This window comes from Lithobates pipiens, unplaced genomic scaffold (assembly GCF_037356315.1).
Source record: "Lithobates pipiens isolate NorthernLeopardFrog02 unplaced genomic scaffold, aLitPip1_a1.2 Scaffold_8, whole genome shotgun sequence".
Taxonomy (NCBI): domain Eukaryota; kingdom Metazoa; phylum Chordata; class Amphibia; order Anura; family Ranidae; genus Lithobates; species Lithobates pipiens.
This window is the reverse complement of record NW_027507903.1, coordinates 459,768,357-459,780,724: the sequence shown is the minus strand read 5'-3', so window position 1 is coordinate 459,780,724 and position 12,368 is coordinate 459,768,357. Positions and strand designations below refer to the sequence as shown.

Below are 12,368 nucleotides of genomic sequence, written 5' to 3'. Positions count from 1 at the left end.
TTAAAAAAATTTCCCTGCATTTTTGCAAAATGCATGAAAAAACGCATTAGTGTGAATCAAGCCTAAGGCTCCATTTACATGAATGCGTTTTTCCATGCTTTTTGCAGAAATGCAGGACATTTTTTGAACACACGTTCACATAAACAATAAAAGATGCAAATTGCGGCAAAAAAAAAAAAACGCGGAAAGCACAGCAAAAAGCACTGCAGAAATGCTCAAAAGCAACATGCATAGATGTGAATCGAGCCTTAAAGTCCCAGTAGGGCTCCTTTCACGTGAATGCGTTTTTTGATGCATTTTGCAGAAATGCAGGGAACTTTTTTTAACATGGGTTCCTGTGGAACATGTTCACATCAATGCATTTTTGTGCCTCTGTGTTTTTGGGTCCGGGACTTGTTTTCTCACAGAATTCAGCGTTTTGCATGTAATAGACTTCAATGGACCTGCATCCAAAATGCAAGTACCGCGTTTTTACCACAATTTTGATGTCATTTGTGTTTTTTTTTTTTCACTGTATGAAACTGAAGGAGGGGGCTGGGAAGCCTGGCAGGTCAGGAAAGGGAGGGGAAGAGCGAGCGCCCCCCTCCCCAAACCATACCACATGCCCTCAACATGGGGGGATGGGTACTCTGCGCCCCCTACCCCAAAAGCACTTTGCCCCCATGTTGATGGGGACAAAGGCCTTTTCCCAACAACTTTTGTCCGGTGGTTGTCAGGGTCTCGGGCGGGGGGCTTATCGAATCTGGAAGCTCCCTTTAACAAAGGAGCCCCCAGATCCCGGTCTCCCCCCCATTCACCACAAAAAAGTAGTGTAGTGTGAAAAAAGAAAATAGACAGTTTTGACAAGTTTTTTATTAAAAATATTTTCTTCTTCCCTGCTTCTTCCTCTGGTCTTCCACCATCTTCTCCCGCATCTTCCTCCTCCGGGCTTCTCCTTCTCCCGCTCTTCTTCTTTTTCCTGTCTTCTCTGTCTGGTGTTCTCCTTCCTCTGCTGCCACTCCCGCCGACGACCCTCCTCCGATACTGTGTCCCGCTGATCTGTCCGTGCCAATGTCAAGCATTTCTTAGATAATGATGGGGGCATAGCCATTGGATGCCATCCGGAGGCCCTGTCCCATTGTGACGTCACTGACCCATCATGCCCTGGGCAGTGATGTCACAAGGGGGTGGGGCCTCCAGATGACATCATTTGATAGCCACACCCCCATCATTATCTAAGACATTATTGACATTGGCGCAGACAGATCAGCGGGACGCAGCATTGGGGGAGGGTCATCGGCGGGAGCAGCGGAAGAGGAAGAAGAACACCGGCAAAGAAGACAGGAGAAAGAAGAAGAGCAGAAGAAGAAGAAGCCTGGAGGAGGAAGATACGGCAGAAAATGGAGGAAGACCAGAGAAAGAAGCGGGGAAGAATAAGATATTGTTAATAAAAGTCTTGTCAAAAACTGTCTACTGAATTATTTCACACTACACCATTTTTTTTTGGTAAATGGGTAGGGGTACAATGTACCCCATACTCATTCACCTGGGGGGGAGGCCGGGATCTGGGGGCCACCTTGTTAAAGGGGGCTTCCAGATTCCGATAAGCACCCTGCCCACAGACCCTGACAACCACCAGGCAAGGGTTGTCGGGAAGAGACCCTTGTCCCCATCAACATGGGGGCAAGGTGTTTTGGGGTGGGGGGCGCAGAGTCCCCCTTGCCCCAAAGCACCCACCCCCAATGTTGAGGGCATGCGGCCTGGTATGATTGAGGAGCACTCGCCCGTCCCCTCCCTTTCCTGACCTGTCAGGCTGCATGCTCATATAAGGGTCTGGTATGGATTTTGGGGGATCCTCTTTTTTTTACATTTTGGCATGGGGAGTCCCCTTCAAATCCATACTAGATCCAAGGGCCTGGTATGGACCGGGGGGGGACCCCATGCTGTTTTTTTCCACATTTTTATTTTAGCCGGCAATTCTTTTTGTTTACATTCAGCTGTCAGCGGGAAAGCCCGCTGACAGCTGATGACTTATCGGTTGTTAAGGACGCAGTGGCCGGCTTCCCAGCCCCCTCCTTAGCGACAGGCTATATACAGTGTAAAAAAAAATGTAAAATTGCAAAACGCAAATCACGGTAAAATTGCGTGTCCAAAAGCGCTGCAAGCACCACAAAAAGCACTGCAGAAATGCTCAAAAACAACATGCATAGATGTGACTTGAGCCTAATTTATTACCATGTGCTTACAATTGCATAAGCTCTTGAAGAATCAGATGTATCCAATGAATAATGTTCACATTTATCATTAGGAACCACATGGACACAACAGAATGTATGTGTACCCTGTAGTATGGAGACCATTGCATCTAAACACAAACACAAATGTCATATATTGCAGCTTACCAGTCCTTATATGTATTTACAGCATTAGTTTCCCCTTTTCAGGCTTTTTTTTTCATTATTTTCACCTGGTGATCCTGCCACTAACACATTTTCTGTCCTAGGATGACAACACTTATTCAATTTACTGTATCTATGGAGGAACAGCATTATCATAACATAGAGGGGAGGCATTATGTAGTCCACAGCGCTGAACTGATTCGATAAAGGAGTTTGACATAGCACCGCTTGAGATTAGCACAGGAAGTTTAAGGCTCAGTGGATTTCTGGCAGTATCAACAGGTATGTTTGCACTTATTGAGCAGATATTCAAAAAAAAACTTTAATGGTATACTGATCAAACTAAAAGCAAGCAAAAAAATAAGTTAATTGTTAGGGTTTACATACATTTTTACACAAAAACACAATGCCTGGGTTTACATTAATTTAAAGGAGAAGTCCAGCATGAGCTTGTTTGGCTGGACTTCTCCTATGGGTCACAGGATTGCAATCCGTTTTGCACTCCTGTGACCCGTTTTCAGCAGAGATTGGTCTGAAGTCCGCTCTCTGCTGACATCACTGGAATCCGTCCAGGTCATCCCCACAATAAAGTCTGGATCCGCCAGGTACCTGGACTGATGCCTGTCTCAGCCTCTCAGCGAGCCGCTGAAAGCCTGACACGGCCACTCCCCGCCCAGCATGGAGGATCAGAGAGGAGAGATACTGATTGACAGTCGGCAGCTCTCTTCTCAGGGATCTGTGAGAACCAAACCATCGGCGGTGTTTGATCACTCGGTTCTCAGTGTTAGAGGCGGTGGGGGACAGATGCAGTATCGGATATTTTTATACAGGGACTTTTATATGTTATAGAGTGGCATTTTTTCACCTTGTACTGCAAAAAAAAACAGAGCACTGGGGTTTTTTAGTTACCGTATCTGTCTGGGGTTATGGAAGGTTAGAACCATTTAGTGTCACTACATGGAGGAATCTCACAGAAATAAAGGAATGAAGGTTAGGACCATTTAGTGTCACTACATGGAGGAATCTCACAGAAATAAAGGAATTTCCAATGTACTTTATACCACAAAAAAAAAATACATATACAAAAGCACTTATATTACAGCTAGAATTTATTTTAATGGACATATGTATCTTTTCCAAATAAATATAATTTCATGCTCTTGGAATTGGTTTTCTTTACATTTTGACTGATAGAATTCTGTGAATGATTTTCTCTGCTTCCATTGTAGTAACAGTTAACAGAACATCTAGGAAGAGTTGTTTCCTTTTAAAAAAAAATTTATGAAAAACACACCAGAGCTTACATTTCAACAATCAACTGTCTTCAGCCTGACATTACAAATGACATCAGACTTTTATGTACTATACAATATTTACAAATCTTCAAGTGGACCTGCCATTTTAGCACAATGATAGCAGCCATGTTGCGGGCTCAAACCAATATTATACTCATTGATTAAGTGCTGTAGCCCTCCCTATGCCATAGTAAGATGGGTGAGGCCTTCTGGTAAAGCTGAACGCCTGGCGAGTGGCTAGATAGACAGATGCAATACATGTATGGGGGCTGTTTTACCTGTGAAATGGTTTGTCTTTTTGACCATTCAGGTCTGATATTTACTCATCTTTGCCACATAGTACATCCCTGTTTAGTAGGGTAGGTGATCTGATCTTTCTCTGTTGCAGTTTTATTTTCACTCCCCACCCCGTGACTGGACAGTGAAAAGAGCAGCAGCACTTTGATAAGCACATCTCTCTGTTACTCTGTTCTCTCCTCTTATCAACATGCTTCCTGCACTGGAGCACACGATTGACTCTTTTATTCCCCCCTTCAGTGGCAGCCCATAATGCAGGGCACAAGGGACGGGGACCCCCTAATCCATGCGTCCGGTCCCCTAATCTACATACGGGGTGCTGGACACATGGATTCTAATTTTTTTTTTAGAAGCATGTGATTAGAGCCAGAGGCTCTAACAGGCTTTAAATAAAGGGTGGGCTCGGGACGCAGAGCACTGCGCCCCAAGCCCACCCAGTTGTGTGACAATGCAAAATTATTATTCGCTATTATTGTCTTGATTCTCCTGAGAACTGTCACATGATTGGCTGAGAGGAGAAATGATCCTACTGGCCACCAAAGAGGAGGAAGTAAGAGACACAGGAGAAGCCGCCCTGAAGCACTAGAAGGAGGAGATGGCAACCCGCCCGGAGCAAGTGCTGCCCGTGTCCTAGATGGGGTAAGTGCGGGCTGGTGACTGACCAACCGAATGGGGCATACCTGTGACCCGACCGTCTGGGGGGGTAGATTGTTTTACGCCCCCCCAAAAAATGTACCACCAGCCATCACTGCCCCCCTCACTAATACCTCTGTCTTACCTTACTTTCACACTGGCCTGTTCATCTGCCATAAGGTAAGGAAAGGACTGCGTAAGTTAGAAGTCTCTGGAGTTTTTAGCTTAGACAAGGCTATGGACTTTCCTGTGTGACAGCGCTAATGACCCAGCGCTGTCACGTGGAGTGAGTCACATTCTCCTCCATACCTGAAAGTAGGGACTATTAACTTTGGCTCCCAGGGGTTAATGGAGACACAGGGGCATAAAGGAATGGTAAGTATATTTTACTATGAAGCTATACAATAAAACAAACCTGTTGCCTTGCCCTCAATGGACAAAGCACTGATTTGTTTTAAACTAGTACTATTACCCACCCAAATATCTGCCGTTATGTCCAACCACTCTTGTGGTGAGAAATATTACCAGCTTACACCTGTGTGGTCAAGAGTGCAACACCTCTACGTAGAGTAGTGGTCTCCAAACTTTGACCCTGGGCTGGATATGGCCCCATGCTTACCGTTATCCGGCCCTTGAGGCATTTTTCCTGCCACTGAACCAACAATGGCCCTATTCCTTTCACTGACGCCAACAATGCGGCATAATTCCTTCCACTGACAACAAAAATGGGGCACTATTCCTCCCAATGACACCAACTATTTCTCTAGATCTGGCATTGTTTACTCTCACTGGGCACAATTCGGCCCCCCCAAACTGGCCCTTTCTTTAGAAAGATTAGAGACCCCTGATGTAGAGCATTAACTTCATATTTCACCTGCCCAACCCTTGCCGGCTCATTAGACTATGAATGACTACAATTTCATGTCCTCCTTGTCCTATCCAGTTCCTCTAAGCTTGTCCAAGACTATGTGAATTTTATATAAGTATAACTTTCAGAGGATATTAGCCAAATGTCAAAAAATTAATATTTTTGGATTAAATAATAACTGAAAATTCCCTGGCTGACTCTTAGGCTTAACATGAAATGGGAGCCTTAATTCAATGCTTCACCTGCAGCACTACCAGTTGGTGCAATCAGGAACTGTGGAGCCAAAATATAATGATCTCTATAAACATCATAGCACCTAGTCATTAAATGATGCTCTCATTCACAAAGATTTTTGCCTCCATATTACTCCTCATTTCTTAAAATTTCTGGCTAACCAGGAAAGACACTTAAAAAAATGATGGATCATAGGGCACGGCATGATGGAGTCATCATGAGACTCTTGTAATGACACCAAACTAAAAAAGGTATGGTGTTTGCTCTTCTTGAAATATTGGTCCCACACACAAAATTGCTGCCTGCATTGTGCTTTTATGACAGGTGCACTTTAATAAGTCATATACTTCAGACAATATATTAGAACATATCAGATGTTGACAAAGCATTTAAACAGTATTTCATTGTTACATTACCATGCTTAATGTGTTACTTTTCTTTTATACTCACTATAAATATAATTTATGTTAGGCAGCTCTTTGTGATCTATTGAAGTTGAAAAAAGTGGTTAAAGCATGTACAGAAAAAGTGTTTGCCTCTTTAAAGAGTCAAATGTATTACTAGTTACACATGGCACTTACCTACAGGCACTAGCAAGGTGGCCATGGTAATATTTTATTCTTGTTACAATCCAACACACATACTTTTAGCATACTTCCAATCTGACTCACTGTTGTTATGACCAATAAAAATCTTGGAGCTCCGAAGGTGTGGGGTTGAACAGAAAGAAGTGTTTGGACTAATCTAAATATGGATGTTGCTAATTAAACAGGGTATGGATTTGGGAGGTAATGGAGAAGGAAGAAGTCCTATTTCACTAAATCCCCATCCACGCAGGATGGGCTCTGTTAAGAGTCCATTGGCTCAGCGCAAGATCTGTTCGCTGATGTAAACAGACCACCTGCCCATTTACATCTGACTGCCATCCAATCAATTTGATCCGTCTGTTTTTAGCAGATCAGATGTCAGTTTATATCCGCCGCTCCATAGAGGTGAATGGAGGGTCTGATCGAATCCACTCGTGTGAAAGGGGCATGAGCTTGAATTTTCAGTTTTGGGTCAGTACTGGGGAGTTGAGTGGTTCCCTCAGCCTACCTCCAGTTCACCAATGTACCCTGTAATGAATGGAGGTCTGAAGGAAGGAACCAGTGAGGGCTGTAAATGCTGGAATATATTCCTCACTTAAATTAGAGTTGAAGGTGCTACTTGGGTGAGGAGCAAATGGTCATCAATATGATATAACACGCTTTATTGAATGTGACTTACTACTACTAGCAATATATCTGTGGAGGCTCTCGGGGTCTCGTTTATCCAGGTCATGGTCTATCTAGTAGTAGTCACATTCAACTGGCTATACTCTGTAATGTTTAAGCCCTTGTACACACGGTTGGACATTCTGATGGACAATGTCCGATAGGACCGTGTTGTCGGATAATCCGACAGTGTGTGGGCTCCATCGGACTGTTTCCGTCGGAGTATCCGACGGACCAAGTTTTCCAGCTGGGCTATAAAATTTTCCGACAACATGATCCGATCGGACTTTGTCCGATCATGTGTAGAGAATTCGGACAAAGTGCCACGCATGCTCATATCAAATTCGTAGACCAAAGCTATTGGCTACTAGCCTGAACGTAGTCCCGTCCTAAAGAAATAATGTCATCATGTTAAGTACGATCGGATTTTCTGACAACTTTGTCCGACTGTGTGTATGCAACAGTTTCGGACAAAATCCGACGGATTTGGTTGTCGAAATGTCCGACCGTGTGTACAAGGGCTTAGACATTTCATAGCTTGTCCAAGCCACTTCTTCAGTTCTAATGCTATTTTCACACCTCTATCCCAATGTTTTGACAATGTCATAATTTCAGCCATGTAAATTGATGGATTAACATTTATCAAGGCTTCCTGACTCCAAGGATGGGATTATGTAACTGGTACAGGGTTGTGCAACAATTTTCACATCTCTCACCTTGACCATAGACAGTAAAATTTGCCTTTCCATGGTAACTGGATCAAGGTGTTGGTACCACCTGTGTTAGATACAAATGATGGGGTATTTTCCTTATGCTCATTAGAACGGAAGAAGTGACTTGGACAAGCTATGAATTATCTCCAACATTACAGAACAAGTCCAGTTGATTGCCAATAACTGCTACCAGATACCACTAGCAATATTACCTTCCTTTTCATTTGATGTTACTATCTGCTTTCCCTCTTTAAGGCAAATGTAAAGTAATTTACATTATCCTTTATCTTTCTGTATATGGTTGATGGCACTGTAACTATTTTAATAATAAAAAAAAATCTAAGTATCCTTTTCGTTAATTGATATACACCTAGTTCTTTCCCAGTCTGACTGCAGGGAAACATAAGTGGGAGAAGCTTCTAGTCCAATGTTCAATATGAAAAAAAAATAAGCCTTTGGGGTTCAGAGTAAAAATAAACAATTAATATAAGTAAATTGTTTTAAATCATTTATGCAAATTCCGTGGGGTTGATTCCATGCAGATTTTGTACGCTTGCCCACTTACAAAGAAATGTAGGGTCTATAATTTTTATCATAGGTGTATTTTAAATGATAGAGACAGAATATCAACCAAAAATCCAGAAAAAACACATGATACAAATGTTAAAAAGTGAGTAAAATAAGTATTTGATCCCCAAGCAAAACATGACTTAGTTCTTGGTGGAGAAACCCCTGTTGGCAAGCACAGAGGTAAGACATTTCTTGTAGTTAGTGACCAGGTTTGCACACATCTCAGGAGGGATTTTGTTCCACTATTTTTAACAGATCTTCTCTAAATCCTTAAGGATTCTTGTCTGTTGCTTGGTAGCTCAAAGTTGCAGCTCTGTCCATAAATTTTCTATAGGATTAAGGTTTGGAGACTGGCTAGGCCACTCCATGACCTTAATGTGCTTCTTCTTGAGCCACTCCTTTGTTGCCTTGGCGGTATGTTTTGGGTCATTGTCATGCTAAAAGACCCATCCATGACTCATCTTCAGTGTTCTAGCTGAGGGAAGAAGGTTCTCATCCAAGATTTTACAATACATGGTCCATTGGCCCTAGTCGTTCTGTACCTTCCGCAGAGAAATAGCCCCAAAGCATAATGTTTCCACCTCTGTACTTGACTGTAGGAATGATGTTCTTAGGGTCATAGTCAGCATTTTTCTTCCTCCAAACACGGCGAGCCCTCCTCTTCAAGAAGTCACATGTACAATCATGCCAATGAACATCTCAATGATTCAGAGAAGGATTGGGAGAAAGTGCTGTAATTAGATGAGACCAAAATTGAGCTCTTTGGCATTAACTCGGCTCGCCGTGTTTGGAGGAAGAAAAATACTGACTATGACCCTAAGAACACCATCTCTACAGTCAAGCATGGAGGTGGAAACATGATACTTTGGGGCTGTTTCTCTGCAAAGGTATAGGTCGACTTTGCCACATTGAAGGGCCAATGGATGGGACCATGTATTGTAAAATGTTGGATGAGAACCTTCTTCCCTATAGAAAATGTATGGAGGGAGTGGAAACTTTGAGCTGCCAAGAGAAAGCCAAGAAACTTTAAGGATTTAGAGAAGATCAGTAAAGAAGAATGGACCAAAATCCCTCCTGAGATGTGTGCAAACCTGGTCACCATCTACAAGAAACGTCTTACCTCTGTGCTTGCCAACAAGGGTTTCTCCACCAAGTACTAAGTCATGTTTTGCTTGGGAATCAAATATTTATTTTACTCACTGAACTGCAACTTAATTTATAGCATTTGTTTTATGTGTTTCTTCTGGATTTTTGGTTGATATTCTGTCTCTAGTATTTAAAATACACCTATGATAAAAAATATATACCCTACATTTCTTTGTAAGTGGGCAAACGTACAAAATCTGCAGGGGATCAAAAAATTATTTTCCCCACTGTCTATATTTGAAATGAAATCTTTATTGTTTTTATCAATAACATGGTATGGGTGGATTTATACAAGTCCCCTTCAGCCTGTGTCTCAGAATAACAAGAAGCCTCCATAAATCTACATGTAATATCCCACCCCGATTGATTTTAGCTGGTTAATGGGCATGGAGGAGGAGGGAGGAAGTGGGCTGTCATTTACCACTGTGTATACACCCACATGTGACTTTATAGTCACATGGGCTACTCAGATGTGATAGGTAGGTAATGCTCAGCATAGAAACTCACAAAAAATTGAGCATGTGCAGAGCTGCCAACACTAATCTGCAAAATCCCCAACTGCACTTGGGTTGTGATCAAAAGGGGGAGATAGCGAGAGGTAGGATCAACCAGGTTTTTTGCAGATTACAGTAAACAAATCTCATAGTGACTGATTGAGTATGAACAGCATGTAATACAGAATTTATTGATAGTTTTTTTATGATGTGGGTTTGGTGGCTTTAGTGACACTTTAAGCCTCACCATACAATTCAAAACTTTTTAGCAACATCTCCTCTCATCTCCTTGGTGATCCAAGTATCAGGACCATCTTATCCTAGCAAGGATAGTTTGGAAGTATGCTAAATTAAGTTTAGTAGGTAAACCTGAAGTTGCTACGGTAACTATGCAAACTGAACCCTGCTTGAAAATCTTACAGTGCCAATAGGCACCAATACAAAAAAATCCACAGACCAAAGCTATAGAACAGCTTTGTAAACTGCTAATGTGACACCGGTGTGACTTGATTGCTCCAAAAGCCAAGGACATCAAATTGCATCGGATACTGATATTCAAACAACGTACTAAAAAAATTACATTGCATTGTCCAGTGAGAGATTTTCTAACAACTACCAGTCATCTGAGCTTCGACAAGAACTGGCATGCTTGTCTAAATTAACGATGCCCTAGTTTTTCGACATGGAATAAAAATTTTATTTTTATTAACATCAGCCATAGTCTCACAAAGTTTTTTCTTTTAAAGTTGTACATTAAATTCATCATGCAAATTGATTGCTAAGCAAAAATTTGTCCAGGAGGACAGTGGCACGTAACAAGTCCATGTGTTTTTTTTTTGTTTTTTTTCGGCATACATTAAAGAAATTTCCTGACACATAGAACGAAACGTACAAAGACGAGGTGGTGTTTTTGACTTTTTTTGTGGCGTTGTCCTACAGTAACAAACTAAACAAAAGATAACTGTATTGTTAAACGATAACTATGATCCTTATGGCTTTCAGTGCCCAAACACGGTGACACACTGGTATCTCTACAATGCAATAAAAAATAATTACTTTATATTACAAGAATAGAGGGGGGAAAAAAAAAATCTTTTGCACCATTTTTTACTATGTCATGTAAAATCTAACATCTACAATCAATTTAACATATTCACAGTGAAACAAAATTGGGCATGTGCAGTGTGAACTTCACAAATGGACGATTAACTGCAGAATTCTTTTTTTGGCAAAAAAATGATACACAATAATCATGCAAATCAGAATTTGCTTAATTTGTTCAAAGTAACTACCGACATGCCAATTTTTGAAACCCTTTGAAACTTTGTTTCTCTATCACCAATAATAATGACTTCACGCCTGTTTTTGAAACTTGTTTCTTCTTCGTCCAGGAAAAAGCAGCAGTTTGAATTAAAAGGATGACAATTCAATCATACAGAGTTCACAGAAATTGGTACCAAGGCGTTGAATAAACAGGAAGGATTAAAAGAAAACGTTCGTACAGATTAATTACAACTTTTTGAGAAATAAAATACAGAGGATAAGAAAAGTCTTTTTTTTTAACCTACAAGGCCACCCCAGTATTTAATAAATTTTTAAAAAGTCTCACTCTTAAAAATCTTCCTGCTTCAGACTGTACAGTCTTAATTTTCCATCTTGATAAACTGATTTATTTATATACTGTTTCTCTCTTTTTTAATTCCTAGATTCGAAAACATACGTCAGAGCTGCATAATGCTAAGGAAAATATCACCTTTAAATAGGGTTGTTTAGTTTGACATCTACGAACATATTGTTTATTTTTTTTATAGATCTTCCCATATATATTTTCTTAAGTAGGTTTTTATTTATTAATTTTTTTGCTTGGTTATACATCAAAGCCATCATGTTTTTCCCTTGGAAAATATTCAGTCATCCTTTTTTGTAGTGTCTTTAAAAAAAATAGAAATTATATTTTCTATGTTTTTTTATATATATTTTTTTTCCAAGCTGGAAGTTTTGACGTTTCTGCCTTAAGTCATCAGAGAAAAGTAGGATATTGAGTTTAGTGAAAGTCTTGTTATCTTCACAGGACCCTTTGTGAGCTAATACAGTACACTGTCCACCCTGGCAGCTTCTGATTCTATACGATAGACCCTTTGGAAGAAGACAGATGAATAGACTGTATCCGTGTCCCCAACGTCCTTTGTAAGTCGCCTAGTACATCCTGGCCTGTTGTCTCACAGTTCTTATCATACAAGAGTTGTTTAAAGGCTTCGTTTTCGATGAGAAGCATCATGTTTTTCAAAAAGAAGCCTTCACAGTACGACGAGAGCTCAGGAACACCGAGGAACTGTCAAACACAAGATTATAACAGACTTAGAGGAGAGGACTGGATTAGCCAGTAGATTAAGTATACATTTCAGTACACGGTAAATGATTCTTGAGCTATATTGGTAAGACACTTAAAGTAAACATCAGTCATTTTCACTACTTTTCACAGTCCCC

General features: G+C 41.0%; 1 protein-coding gene and 1 long non-coding RNA gene across 3 annotated transcripts in view; both read right to left on the bottom strand.

Annotated features, from left to right (window-relative positions):
* Window positions 1–3,469: 3,469 nt before the first annotated feature.
* On the bottom strand, window positions 3,470–8,398 carry LOC143960167 (uncharacterized). Its single transcript, XR_013270272.1, has 2 exons — window positions 4,418–8,398; window positions 3,470–4,371 (listed from the first exon to the last, which is right to left on the bottom strand). It is a non-coding gene; the product is annotated as an uncharacterized LOC143960167 (long non-coding RNA).
* A 2,166-nt stretch (window positions 8,399–10,564) lies between these two features.
* The window catches only part of ABTB3 (ankyrin repeat and BTB domain containing 3), a 455,607-nt gene continuing 453,803 nt past the window's right edge, over window positions 10,565–12,368 (bottom strand). For both annotated transcript variants that reach the window (XM_077468481.1, XM_077468482.1), the window contains one exon: window positions 10,565–12,213. In XM_077468481.1, the coding sequence (XP_077324607.1) occupies window positions 12,004–12,213 (210 nt within the window). In that variant the 3' untranslated portion in view covers window positions 10,565–12,003. The remainder of the gene's footprint in view (window positions 12,214–12,368) is intronic.